Genomic DNA, 14,495 nt, shown 5'->3' on the forward strand with positions numbered 1-14,495 from the left:
GAGGTTTGCCTCAGCAAAATCCCACTGACTTCCGTGGAGTTATTTGTGGTTCATGCTGATGAAGGAGAGGCATCCGATCTTAAATGCTGGGTGTGAGACGTGAGAGTCAGGGCTGATGTACATACATCTCTCGGAAATCAGTTGAAGTGGCACATGTGGGCCTGGAGGCAGGATTTTTGTATCTACTTCAATCAACACCAGCCTTTCCTGCATTGCAGTGTGAATAGGTTGAGAAGGTGGTTTGTCTGCAGTAAGTTTAGCTCTCAAGGAGGCAGGAACCCAAAGAATATTCTTTAACCATTTCCTTCCTATAGTAAGCACCCAACAAAGCATCAGGATGCCGAGAAACGACTCTTAAAGTTCTACGACTGATTTGCGAATACAGTAAAATGGGAACACATGCTCCATATGCTGCACGGTGTTCGAAAGCAGCGTGGCTGGGCAGGGGGAATGTGCTCGTAAAGTTGTCCTGGTTTACCCCTGGAAGCAGGGACATCTCTGTACCAGAGTGAAATGGTCAGGGAGAGATTGACTTTCAGGTCTTTTATTTAATCTGAGATGTGATTTCTTTAACCTAGCAATCTGGTTTTTTTTTTTTTTTTTTTTGTACTGTACTTTTTTGAAATAAACAGGAAAGCTTTATAGCATTACTACAAAAAATCAGTAATGGACTCTCTGGAATACATTTCTTGTCCACAACCTTATTATGCCATGGTTTTTACCATCGTACTGGGAGATATCTAATAAGTTAAGTGCACTGTTCTTAGAATAATGAATCGTGTGGTTTGGGGTTTTTTTTTAAAGATGTGAGTCCAGAAACCTGCATATAAAAGTATTTTTGCTAAGGAGCGCTAGTCTAAAATGTGGAATGTGAAATTCTGAGTGGGATCATTATGTATTTCCAATAGCACCTCTAGCTGAAATCTTTGTGTGGCGGCAAATGAAGGTCGGATGGTGGCAATGACAGGCTTCCACACCCCGCATCCGCTTCCCGGGAGCACCAAACACACATGGCAGGTCCGAGGGGACTCTGGAGATGCATCTTAAGCCTGGGAGATTCTCTGAAATGCTTAATCTGCGTGAGATTCAGCATCCTAATTTACATGGAAGGCTATTTCTCTGAGATCCCCTAAGGCTTAAGAGAATAGCATGAAAGATTTGTCTGTGCTGATGATGTGATCAGTGGTACTAAGACTTTTAAGCACGGGCGTGTTTGCTGGAATGAGCAAGGGAGCATTTGCTCCCCAGACTGCAGTTGATAGGAACTGAATTAGCAGGTCTCCTTACATCCTGAGAGAACCACTTTGCTCTCTGCGCCTTATAAATCTTGGTGCTTTCGCATGCGTAGAAATCATTTGATCTTTTATCCCATTTTTTAGGCATCAAAGTTAAATTGACTAGTCTGTAATTCTCTCCCTTTATACTATTTTAAAAGTAGCCCCGACATTTGCCCTCTCCGAATAGCGTCTTGCCATCCTCTGTGAATTTTCAAAGACAGAGGTCATTAAATGATTGTTTCAGCCCATTACCTACGTATACCTGAATGAATTTCATCTGGCCCAGCCATCTGGAAAATATCTAATCTCTATAAGCACTTTCCAACATGTTCTTTCCCTATTCTGTCGGGAGATTTTGGTTATTTGCCTCTGATATTAGCTGCCAGTTGAATGCAGCAAGGTAAAGATAGTGAGTACTGTAGCAAAAAAAGACATTAAATACTTCAGCTTTTATGGCATCATCTGTCAATAGCTTTTCTACTCTGCTGAGCAGTAGAGCAACATTTTGCCTGGGTTTTTTCTTATTACAAATGGACTTGTTGAACCTTTTCTTGCTACCTTTGCTAGCTCCAAGTCATTTTTTTCTTTAGTCTCCATTTGTTTCTCGGTGCTTGTTATTCTTTTAAACTCACATGGTATTCTGACTGTGTGTATGTCCTTCCTGAGTTTGAGATCTTATGATCTTGAGCAGCTTATGACTTAGGTGCGTTAATTCCTAGGTTTTTTCTGCATTGGGATAGTTTTCACTCACATCATTTCCCTAAGGAAATGTTTACTCCCCATACCTTCTTTTCTTCTTTGACTTGCAGCTGTTGGTCCTTTTGTACTGTCAAGCCTCAGAGATCTTCAAGTGTCGTTCTTTTAAAGTCCTTTGTCTTTATTATGTTGTTTTCTTCCTGAAGAATTAATCGTCACCTTCATGCAAGTTGTCTTTTGCCTTCCTTATCTTAGGGGGCTTCTCAGTGCTGGAACATCCCGCACCCAAACTGTGGTCTTTGCTACTATCACCAACACACTCCGAGGTTGCTGGACAACCTGTGCTCTGAGATACATTTCCTATAACATATCTGAGTAGTTGCAGTACTTCATTACATCTTGTGCTTTGGCTGATTATTCCAGTTCCTGGTTAAAAAAACCCAACCTCTCTATTTTTTGTTCGGTGTCTGGTGGACCTGGGTTGTGGTAGTGCCCTCTGCTTCTCTTTTTTACGTGATGACTTTCAGCAGGTCTGTCTCCCTTTTACAGACTGGACCTAGAAAAGCAAATATTCTCTTGATGTGCAGGGCACTTCTTTATTTCCATAGCCTCCTTTCTCAATAAGTTATATCATCTGTATTAACAATCTAATCCTGTGAATTATTTACTGAGCCCCTCCTATTGCCCAATTGTATTACAGTTTTGATACTGTACTAATTTTCTTCCAGCTCCTCCTCCACCATTCCTGTAGAGATGTCTAATAGGTTCCACAGGTCAATCCCACTTTACTCTTCATTGTGTTTCCTTCCCATGAGATTATCATGGCCAACACTGTCTTCCACAGGGTTTACACCCTTGTTCATTTCTTGTACCTACCTCAGGCTTTTATTTGTCAAACTCACTTGATCCTACTTAAAAAATTATTTCCCTGAGGTAAACCAGGAGGTGAACAAAGTTGAAATTCCTCTTTTTCATAAGGTAAACTCTGTTCTGGCCGGCAGTTCATGGTGTATCATCTCTAAAGAAGGAAACTTCTTGTAGTGACCCACGTGTCTTTGAAGGGGAGGGAAACATGTGAAAAGGAGAGGCAGCAAGATGCGACAGAGGAATCTTGATGGTTTTTTAAATCCTTCAGTGCTATTACATGCTATGCCAGCCATACCACACTCTAAAATAGATCCTATATTTTCCCATAGTCTCTGGATGTTTGCAGTAGCCGGGCAGGCAGAATGAATTGTCTCAAAAATATTAAGATCATAAATTTGTGGTTTCCCTCCTCTCCCTGTAAATCACAAGAATCAGTGCAGAGTGCGGGTCTGAGACAGTAAAGTCTCTATCTTCCATTTTTTAAATTGGAAATCTGTGTTTAGCTAATTAGATCCTTCAGTTGCTTGATGTGCCAGTGTGCTCGTCTTGCCATAGCTCTTGTTTGCAGTCCTTGTTTTTCCTGGGGTCGTGGAGCTGCTTAACACTTGCCCTCTTAATTAACGGGGTCACTTCTTGCATGTTTACACGTGTGCCTATGGAGGTGTATCTTCTCTGTGTGCCAGCATTTGGGTGAAGAGCCGCGTAATTCGGGAGCTGGCCCCGATGCTCTGCAGTCCTGCTCTTCCTACCAAACCCCACCGCGGGGCAAACAGCAAGCAGATTCCCAGGGCATCACCACTTGGAGAGGGTTTTCCACTGCCCGGTGTTCATCCGATGATAACACAGTTTAATGAGACACGCTTGAGTGTTTCAAGTGCCAGAAATACGCAAGATCACTGTGTTTGCGTTGGTGAAAACCTGAATTTTAAAGGTCGAGCAGGTTGGTAAAGCCATGGCTATGGCTTTGCATTGAGCTGTAGCAGCCTGCAGAGCGTGATTAGGATGAGCAGGGATGCAACTGTCCCTTACGGGTGTGGTGGTCTTCCACACGCCAAATGCTCTACTGGGAGTTGAAAGCCTTTCCGAAATCACCCAATATAACTCTGTAAGGAGAATGCTTTGTCAAGCCGCCACCTGACTTTTGAAGCAGTTTCATAAAGAAGCCTTTAATTAACCATTTTAGACCTTTACTTACCCACATACAAGGGAGGTCCCAGAAGGATATGCTTCAGAAAAGCAGAGCAAATTTTAACAGGCAGTTAGCATAATTTATAAAAAGAAAATTTACTTTGGATATCTGTTTCTCATCAATTAAAAGATGTGGGCAAATTCGGTAGTTACAGAAGGATGGCTGGCTGCATTTGAGGTTCAGGTTACCACACAGCTGAGCATTTCCTGATGTGATTTTTATGTAGGGTGGTTTTTTTAGTGAATAGAGAAAAATGTGATTTTTTGTGAATAAGCTCTGCGAGTATATTTCATTGTATGTAGATTTTTTAAAATTTATTCTATATATATGAAATATTAGTTTTCCATGGTAGGATGAAATACCCTAAAATCGATTAAGGTATTAAAGTCAATCCTTTATTTAATTTGGAGAAGGGTGCTTCAGACTGAGAACAGATTCACAGGGGATGCTGCAGTTTCAATTTTATGAAAGAAATTGATAAATTCCTGCCAGAAAATAGGAGGTTATTGTGACCGAGAGGGGTAACAGTTCAGCAATGTGCATTTCTGTTATGTTGTTGTTTTGAAGCAGTGATCTGTGGAACGGTGCCTGCATGAGGAGGACCACCGCTTCTTTGCGTTTCTCACTGCTGGAGTGCCTACGGCTCCGAGTTGCTTTCTCGTAGGGATGGTGATGAGGAATACTGACCAGCAAATGTTGTACAATTAGTTGTACCTGTAACTAATGGCTGTGGTCGGGTGTTTTCCAGGAGCAGCTAGGTTTGTAATTCCTTCCTGTGGGAGTAAGAGGGACCGTACAGAGGAAAGGAGGATAAAGCTATTTTGAAGCCTCAAAGTAGTGAAATGGGTTTTTTCCCCTAACTTCTGCCTGTGACACAAATACATATATTAATGAAAATAGATTTCATGAGAGCGGGGGGACCCCAGCGCTGGCTGGAGGAGGAGCGGGTGGCTGGCATGGTGGGATGCTCTGCCGGCAGGCTGCCGGTGAGCGGCATCCCGGCAAACGGGTCTCTGGGCTGCAGTCTGCACGGAGGGAGTTTCTGGTCTACTCAGAAGTGGAATATTGTGGTCTGCGTGGTGAGAATTGCGGTAAGATGGAAGAGCATGAAAATGGTGGAAGTCTTTCTTTTTAAAATGTTGTTTAATTTTTATTCACGCAGTACAGTTAGCTTCTTGGTTTCTTTAATACCAAGCACGTGCATAAACACATGCACTCACACCCTCACACTTTTTTAATATTCCAGGTACTGGAAGTGACTTTTAAAAACCGAGATAAAATTACTTTTGTAGTGAATAGAATATAATACTACCTGTCTCATCGCTGCAGTGCAGCTAGGGATGCAATTACTCAGATGTGGCTGATCACCTTCCTTGCTAGAAAAGGAGAGGAGTTTGTATCGGTTCCATCATTGCTTTACGGTTGAAATCGCTAATGACATCTAGATGTAATGTGAAAGGCAGTGGACTAAGCAAGAGTGTTGGGTTTTGCTTCTCATCAAGGTGAAAAAAACCCCACCTGTGAGATCACACTTGAAGTCCTTGGCCTCGATGCCTGTGGAAAAACTTGGCGGTTGGACTGCACGTGGCTCACCCCGCTGTCCATTGTGCCGATCACGGCTGATGGTCCCGATGGTCTTCCCATCTGCTTGTACCCATCTGTCTCTTGACTTTTACTTGGGCTGCAAGATCTTTGGGACAAGATGCGTATTTTTCCTTACGTGTTTACAGCCAGTAGAATGCAAATATCCACTCGGCTGGCACAAGACCTATTTCAGAAAATGAATATGTATAAATTCTTCTTTTGTTTTCTGCTCTTTAGAATTGCTGCCTCAGGGAGAGCACAGAAATACCCCCCCACAGAGTAAAACCTCTTCTGAAAGGAAACATTAAACACAAGCGCCTGAACTTAGACTAAAATAATGAGTATACAGTGTATCTTTTGGCCTTCCCTTGGAAGAAAACCACTATTAAAATGTAACATTAAATATTCTGTACTCATGTGGAGAGTTCTTTTAGTTTTCCTGGAATAATTTCATTCATCTCACATGGCTTAGCTTGCAGAAAAATTGAACACAACTTCAGTGATATTTTAAGGTTGCAATTTAATCAGCAGTTGACTTTGGAAAACTAAATACAAACCCAGGAAGAGCCTGTTGCTGAGTAGAGGTAACTTCTGGTCAGTTCCAGGCCTGAAACAATATAACCTTGCTATCATTTATTTTTCTCTTTTGTCTTGAGGTTGGCAGGAGAGCTGGAGCACTGGGCAGCAGCCTTTGCTACATCTTACTTTTCCAGTTGTGTTTATACCAGAGATGGAAAGCCAAAAAAAAACCCAAACCCATGTCAGAAAGAGGACTTTCTATTGTCTCTTATAGTGGGAATGTAATACTTGCAGGAGAGGGATGCTATGCTTAAAAACCAGAAAGCTGGTTTGTGTTTGGATCTCCCCAGGGTGTCTGAGCCCAAGCCACGAGGGAGAGAGCTGTTCCAGTGGTGGCAGAGGACCAACACCTCTCCAGAGGCAGATGCTCTTATTATTTACTACCATTTACATTTGCGCACAAGGCTCCATAATGTCGGTACAACCATGCCACCTTGTGTTAATTTCTGTTTGCTTATGGCCTTGAGCAGTCAGAGAAAAAAATTTAAAAGGATCTTCTGTGTGTGGATGCATGTGTATATATATGTCATTTTTTTAATGCTGTTAAACGTTCGCTTCTATCTCCCTGTCTGAGCCTGGTTGTGTATCAATAGCAGGTGAAGTGATTCCACTCTGTCACTTTGTACTTTAAAATATAGAATAAAGACATTATATTTCATAGTTATAGTTTCAAAATATGTTAACAATGAAGAAACAGAGCTATTGTGGTATGTATGTGTCTAGTCCAGCATGGGTAACTCTTTCTGGACTGCCATAAACTCCCTGCTTCAGAGTGGGTTATGCCTCAGCTCAGGGAATTTGGGTCCATTATACCCCTGACTCCCTGGAAGTTTTGGGCAGGCAGGGGTCATTTGGGCAGAGAAATGACCTGTGAATTTTGCACCATGGAGTTAGTAGCATTAGGAGTGTTTTATTGTGAGGAGCTACATTTGACAATGTTTTAAAATTTAAAAAAAAAAATTCCTATGGATATGCATAAAGCTTTTCAAAAGAAAATGTATTAATTAAACCTTTGCCTCTTTTCTACATAGTCGGCAGCAGAATATGTGAAGTCCCGCCTGCCTGAAGTCCTAAAACAACATCTTCAAGACTATGAGAAGGACAAGGAGAACAGTGTGCTGTCTTACCAAACCATCCTGGAACAGCAGATTTTATCAATTGATCGAGAAATGCTGGAAAAATTGACTGTATCGTATGATGAAGCAGGTATATTTGTGTTTCTTTCTAAGTTACATTTTACTGAAAAAAAATTGCTCACTTTCAGTCTTTCTGCTGAATACTAGTGCTTGTGCTGGCAAATTGAACTTTGTCCTCAAAGGTATGAGGTGACTCAGTGAAACATTTCTTTCTCCTAAAATCAAGTTGAGATAGAAAATTTTCCACTTCAGTGATTGAATACTAACTAGCTGAAAGGACAGTTATTTTTCTAACAGTAATGCACTGATGTTGATTGATCCAGCCATGCCTCTTTATTGTCTCTGCAAGTGGTGCGACCTGGTTTCTGCTGGTTTCTCCTTCACTGCTAACTTATTTTGGGGCTCACATAGCTAAGAGTGTACTGGATAATTACAGAATCTGATTTTCAAATGTGACATGATGCATGTGGATAGCCAAAACCAGCTGATGTGTAGAGTGTTGGACACATTTTAACAGTGCAGTTACAGGAGTTTTCAGTTTTGATATTTACATCTTAATAATTTGGAGGTTTTCTTAGTTATAGCTAATACTTTTTACTAGCATTTTGTTCCAAAGTAATTAGAAATGTCTGCCAGCTTTTGGATCTGTCACAGAGTTGTCCTGATGCATGGTCGTCTTTACAGTTACAGAAGAAAAAAGAGATGCTGTTGATGTTTTTCGCTGATCTTCCAAAATAGCCACTAATATCTGCTATGTGCCCACTCCCCTGAATCTTACCAAGTTTCTCGGTGTTTAAATACCTTGCAAAGAAAGAATCAAACAAAAAGAGCAGTTCATTATTTTACTGCTGAATTAGTACTCACGGCCGCGAGCGGCCTGGCAGTGCGTACGGAGGTCTGTGCAGGCGAGCCATGTGTTTCCACTCCAGGTGTGTGCATGCCTGGCTCGCCGCGCTCCCCCCAGTAGCACATCTCTCGGCATCCTTCATTTCTTAGCTTTATCTGAAAGATGCGGCACTCTGTTTCTCCCCTTTAACCACTCGTGGCTGGGAGCTACAACACACCACCTCCTTTCATCTGCAGCCCTACCAACCAGCCTCGGGCAGCCTTGTAGTACAAAAAGAGAGTTTATACTTTGTACGTCCTCATTTGGGGGTTTTTCTTAATCCCTGGTGGCACTTCCTTGTTCCATTATTCCCCTCACCGTACCTGACACTGTGGTGCCCTTGGGGAACCATGCTGAGCTCAGCTCCAGGTTTTCCTTCCAGCTGTTTTAGGCAGAAGCCTAGGCCTTGTAACTGGGTTTTTCATCCCATTTAGATGGTATTTGCCAGACACCATCCCGAGTGGATCACTGTTTTGGTTGCATCTGATTTGATGGTACTCTGCTAAAATCACCATCTTCTGAGTTTCTCGGCACTAGCCCAGCTCTGGAAAACCAAGCACTGACAAGCTGGTTTATTTTGTCCTATTACTTTGTACTCACGCTGCAGTGCCCTGAAGTACTTAAAATGCTCAAACCACTTATCAACTTTGTTCAGACTCCTACTCAGACTCCCACTCACTAGCAATACGATTCTCTTAAGCTACTTTGGTCTCGAAGGCGCTTGAGCAACTTAAAATGCCATTTGCAGATTGTGCGTTCTGGGTACTTATAGGGCTGTGAACTTCAGTAACTTCAAGTAATTACAATGCTCTATTATCAATTATATTCACGCGCTCACCCAATAAATAAGCCTGATTCTCTCAGACTGCTTTGATCTCGAATGCTCTTGAGCCCCGTACTGTGCCATTTGCAGACTACACATGTCATGTACTTAAGGAGTCATATGAGTTTTCGAAGGACAGCAGAGTTAAAATGAGGGCGCGGGATATTTGTTTAATCACATATGGCCTGTTTTTAATGATGCATAAAAAATAAGCTTCGAAAGTTGTTGCTTTCTGTTGCTTCTGTTTATCTTTTTTAACGCAGAATTTACCACTCCAATGAATCATGTAAATCTCTTCCCTGGTTTGGTCGCTTCATCTCTCCAGTCATTTTGATTGATAGGAGTTTGTTAGGAAGGAAAAAATGCAGTGGAGGAAATTACTGACTCCTGCAGAAGAAAAAGCAAGCGTTTTCCTTTATTGAAAACTGCATGTTTGTACAGAGAAAATAAAGATTAAAACTGCTTGAAACACACATTTGGGGATTTATATCATGCAATAAAACAATTGTGGAAATGAGAAGCCGCATAAATGACTAGTTTAGAAAAGTCCCAGCATATACACACATTCAGAATGGAGAGAGAGTGCAGCTTGCTGTAAATAAAAAGCCAGAATTTCAGCTTCCCAATCAGGTAGAGACACCTCTAGAGATTAAAACACAGAGATGGAGCCCTCTCGTCATTCTAATCATGTCACTTGTTTACTACAAAAGCAGAAATGGTGCTACCTGCTCTTGAAGTAAGATCTGATTGTGAGCAAAGCACAGAAAATGGGCAGTTAAACATAATTGCAGCAGCTGTTCGTGATCCCGAGCGCTCCAGCTATTCAGCACTTGAGCAGTTGTGTTGGTGACATTTTTCTTTTATTAGTGTTTTTCCATACCAAAGTCAATTTAATGAGAAGATCAAGCTGCTGGTGGTACATACAAAATGAAGAAAGCAATCTTTAAAAATCAAAATGGTGAAAATAAAAGCAATTGTGATGTAAGGGGAAAATACAACTTTGTCTGGTGGGAGACTACGTGAGACATCAGCGAAACCCATCCCAGAGAGCACTGTCAAGGGTTTAATTTCTGTAATCATGAGCAGTTGGAGTTCTGCTACGCGTCAGCCAGGGAAACTAGAAAGTTAAGTGTTTAAGGTACGTGATCCAAGGGGCCAGTAGCCGACTATAGGAGGGTGCTGCATGTAGAGGAGCGCTTCCACAGCAAGGGAGCAGACCTTTTCCATCCGGGAAACCTTTCCCCTCCCTCTTGGAAGGGCCATTTTCCGAGGGTTCGCAGAGTGCTCGCCCCCAGCTAACTCCCCTCGCCCCAGGGATGTCTCCCAAAGCGGGTAGAATTCAGCTGCATCCATTTGCCAGAATAAAACAGAACTGCACTAAAATGGCTTGGGCTTCTGGTACAATTTTGCATGTTAATTTGGCCTTTCTAGCAGCATGCAATATTATAATGTGCAGCTTCGATGGACTCAACATCCTAATGCCTCTTTTTGTAAATCTTTTCCCTTTAGGAAATCAGTATATCAGAGCTACCGAATCAAATGAATTCATCTAAAAATAGTAAAATGTTGACAAGATTTTTAGTGAAGTTTGACTAAGGAAGCTTTATAAAATGAAAGCAGGCCAAAAGTGACAGATGGGTACAAATCCGCTCATAATCTTTAAATCCCTTAGTTTAAAAAGTGGCATTCTTGACTAGCTAAGGCTGGGTTAATTTTGTGCAAGAATGTTTTTTCCTGCTGAAGCTTTATTGGATGTTAATCCTATTCCTTCAATTTATAGCATCTCTAAACATCTGGGGTGGTCAGTGACTACTCTGTACAAATACAAGTTTATGATATTTAAAGGCACTTTGGCATTTAACTCTGGTGTGCCAGGTAGCTAAAGCCTGCTAGGAGATTCTGGTGGTGTTTTTGTATTGTAGTCAATAGGTTTTTCTTTAATGGATGGCCCCTCTCCCCCAGAGTCCTGTAGAAATTGAGTTTCATTATTGTGCGACAAAAAAGATTAATTTCATTTTTCCCTGCTGTGAAGCAGTCATGAAAGATATTCATATTTAGGCACTGTATCCAGAGCCAGATGTCAGCCCAAAACATGTTTCCTTAGCTAATATTTGCCAGGGTGCCCCGTGTTTCCTGGAGCCATGGGGGTGGGTGCTCCTCCACGTGTCCTCCCAGGGGGGACCAAAAGCTCATGCCTGGCCGGACCCTGCGCGCCTCTCCCTGCGGATGCAGTTTGTGTTAGATTTCATTTGAAAACCTTCAGATACAGTTGATGTTCACCATTGCTTGAGATGGTCGCTGTCAGTACCGTGCTGTTTCTTAAAGTGAATTTTTATGCTAGCATTCCACGTCCCAAATTGCCTGAATACTCTGACTTTAGCAACAAAATTTATTTTCTGCTGAGATAAAATGTGGCCATTAGCACCACAACATACTGCACTTTGTCTCCGGATGAGACGGGGGTTTGTACTCTGCCTTTCCCACCCATGCCCGAGTGGTGTGCTCTCCCGGGGCATCAGACGGGCCTTCAAAGCAGGTGATGCATCATCCTCACTCCTCACTCCCGGCACGATTTAGTATATAATGAATGGATGAGGAATTAAATCAACTCCTTGTATTCAGCCTGTATTTCTGTGCTCCACAGAAGACTGGGTCTGGTTTCTCTAGTAGCTGCAGCTGTGAAAACCGGCTCTGAGCGTAAATCCAAGGCTCAGACCTTCATTCCAACTGCAGGACCGCAACCCGGCGTAGATCCAGTCCCATGAGCAGTTGCTGTTTCTGGCAAAAGTACAGAAAAGCAAAAATATCCAAGATTAAACTTCAGCCCAAGAGGCTGGCAAATCCATCTGCTTCATGCAAACGTCCATGCTACTGTGGTCGCACTGGGAAAAGGTTAACTTTAATCATCGAGGGGCTAATGCTGCCCCTTTTTCAATTACAGTGCTCCCTTTCGGGCAGGTGTTTTCCTCAGAGAAAGTGACTACAAGGAGAAAATGAGAAAATTAAAGCAGCAAAATGGCACCACAAATATATCCTATAATTTGGGATTATAAATACCTTGCTGGGGAAAATCCTTTTTTCCCACTGCAAAGACTTTACCAGGTAAAGTCATCACTATGTTACATCGCAGTGAAGATAAAGTAAGTTATCTTTGCTGTGATGTTTATCTTAAGGTGGCTCCTGCACAGCAATAACCCATTAAAAATGCAGAAAGGGATCTGTTGGGTTTGTTATGTACGCCTTCTTTAAAATAAATAAAAAAAGTATTGTCTTATAATGCACACTCATGCTTGGACCATGCTTTTGGTATGAGTTTGACTGGTCCTTTTCACAGAGGGCTTGGTCTTTGGGGAAATATGGGAACACACTTTCAATAGGGGTGACTCATCAGGTGTTTAAATCCTTGTCCTGACAAGGAGCCTCAGGAATATTTCTCTTCCAGTCTTGGCTACAGCCATTACCAGTAAGGCAGGGTAGGGGCATGCTCTACTGACAGCACTGGGAAGAGCAGACATCTGTAATCTCACAATTATACAGTGATAATGGTCCTGCAAGAACACGTAACGCTGCCAAATATGAAATGACCTGAGCCTAAAAAATGGGTGGAAAGCTTTCTGTAAGTTTTTAGAAGGGATTTAAAGAGCAGGAAGGAAAGTCATGCGCTCAACACGATAAAAACAACAGTTGCAAAGGCAATGGGTTGCACAGAATATGCAAGAACAAAAACAGAAGAGCTGTAAAGAAGCTGTGAGGAAAAGAAAAGCCAGAAATGATACCTTTTTCTGAAGGAAAAACATGTACAGGCAAAGCATGGTCATAGTAAACGATGTGTTTCTAGTATCTCGAGGGATGTTGCTGGGTAGGCTTTCTGTGTGCTGTGGTGCGCACCCCTTGACAGGGGGGTAGCAATCCAATAAATTTATTTTCTGATGTGTAGCAAACACGTCGACACAGCAGATCTGTAACTAACAGCTCTCGAATGTGTCAGGGCAATGTTCATGGCTGTGCTGGAGGCTTCCTTCTGACAAGGAGAGAACCAGAGTGGCCTGCAGGCCACCGCGAGTGGTGGCTTTCTCTCCAGCTCAGGTTCGGTTTTTAAATGATTTTTAGGTATTTGATCTCAAGAACATGATCTAAAACAACTCCCTTCTCTGGGTCTTCGGTTGCTGCACTGAGAACTCAGCATTGTGCTTTTTCCAAATAATACTCTTTTTACTCTTTTTTTTTTTACTCTTTATAGCCAGATGATTACTACTGAATTTATTTAAACTCTGCCTTACACACAATGCTTTCTTTGGCATATTTAATTTCTTTTACACATTAAAGCTACATGTTAAACTTGGTCACTGCCAACCAGTGCTCTGTTTTTCTGTGGAGGACCAATACCTACAGCAGAAATCACAGGGCGGTCACCAAGGGTAGAATTTGTCTCTCTTCCCTTTCAATATCTGAATTGTAGACATGCAATTTTGGACAACTTTTCTAGAGCTCTTCAATAGTCATGGAACGAAGCTCTTCAATAGTCATTTCTAGTGTGATTCATGGGTTTATTTTAAGCATCTACTTTAGTATGTGAAGAGTCATATCCTAAACGTGCCTGCTCTTTTCCGCTGGCTGTGAATTAACTTTTGCTCACAGGTAAAATACAGGTAGACAGGCTTAGCTGGGAGCTGAACGCCAGCCTAAGGGTCTCTGTAGGTGTACACATAAAACCATTTAAGTTACATTTCAGGGTATAGCTTCAATGCAAACCGTGTAATTTCTCTCCAATTTCCTACGTTGTGGTCTTCCAGCTTTCTAGAATATTGGCAATATTTGTAAACAACAGACATGTATTTAAGCCAGCCCAAGCGTGATGTATTCTTTGGCTCCATTAAAATAAATTTTTATTATTCATGTAATTACAACCTTTCAGCAGAAGCTCGGAGCAGAAATAGCACTTTGACAGGTGCCTACTTGTCTGTGAAATATTCTTCACTTCCTCATCAATTTTTGAAGTAGGTCTTTAGCTATTTAAATTTGTCAGCTAGCAGTCGATTTTTCAGAACTGACATAAACACTAACAATACTTGGTTTGGGGTATTTGGTAAACATATTAATATATTTGGTAAAACAAAAAAAATGTATTTTTATGTATTTGGTGAAACCTCCGTGCAGTGTAGGTGCAATGGTGGCTCTACAGGGCTGTGTCAGTAAGTTAGGGATTTTTTTTATTAATCACATGACGTGTTCTGTTCTTACTGAAGCATATGTAACTATTTTCAGTCTTACTGTATAAATGCCATGTACTCTTCACTTCGGTATTTACACATTTGTAGCAATTTAAAAAAATAATTTTAAAATCTACTATTACCAAAGTCCCGCAGAAAGAGAAGAACCCAACACAGCCCTGCAAAGTGCTGAGATTCAGAAGTGTAATAGAAAATGTTTTTTAAACCATTTAATGGTTTTAATACTA

The 14,495-nt window shown here is 41.6% G+C and overlaps 1 protein-coding gene across 3 annotated transcripts in view; it reads left to right on the top strand.

Annotated features, from left to right (window-relative positions):
• Positions 1-14,495, top strand: part of PPM1L (protein phosphatase, Mg2+/Mn2+ dependent 1L) — a 108,073-nt gene that overhangs the window by 66,976 nt on the left and 26,602 nt on the right. For all 3 annotated transcript variants that reach the window (XM_075157450.1, XM_075157451.1, XM_075157452.1), the window contains exon 2: positions 7,224-7,398. In XM_075157450.1, coding sequence (XP_075013551.1) covers positions 7,224-7,398 — 175 coding nt within the window. The remainder of the gene's footprint in view (positions 1-7,223; positions 7,399-14,495) is intronic.

The sequence above is a fragment of the Calonectris borealis genome, chromosome 9 (assembly GCF_964195595.1).
Source record: "Calonectris borealis chromosome 9, bCalBor7.hap1.2, whole genome shotgun sequence".
Classification (NCBI taxonomy): domain Eukaryota; kingdom Metazoa; phylum Chordata; class Aves; order Procellariiformes; family Procellariidae; genus Calonectris; species Calonectris borealis.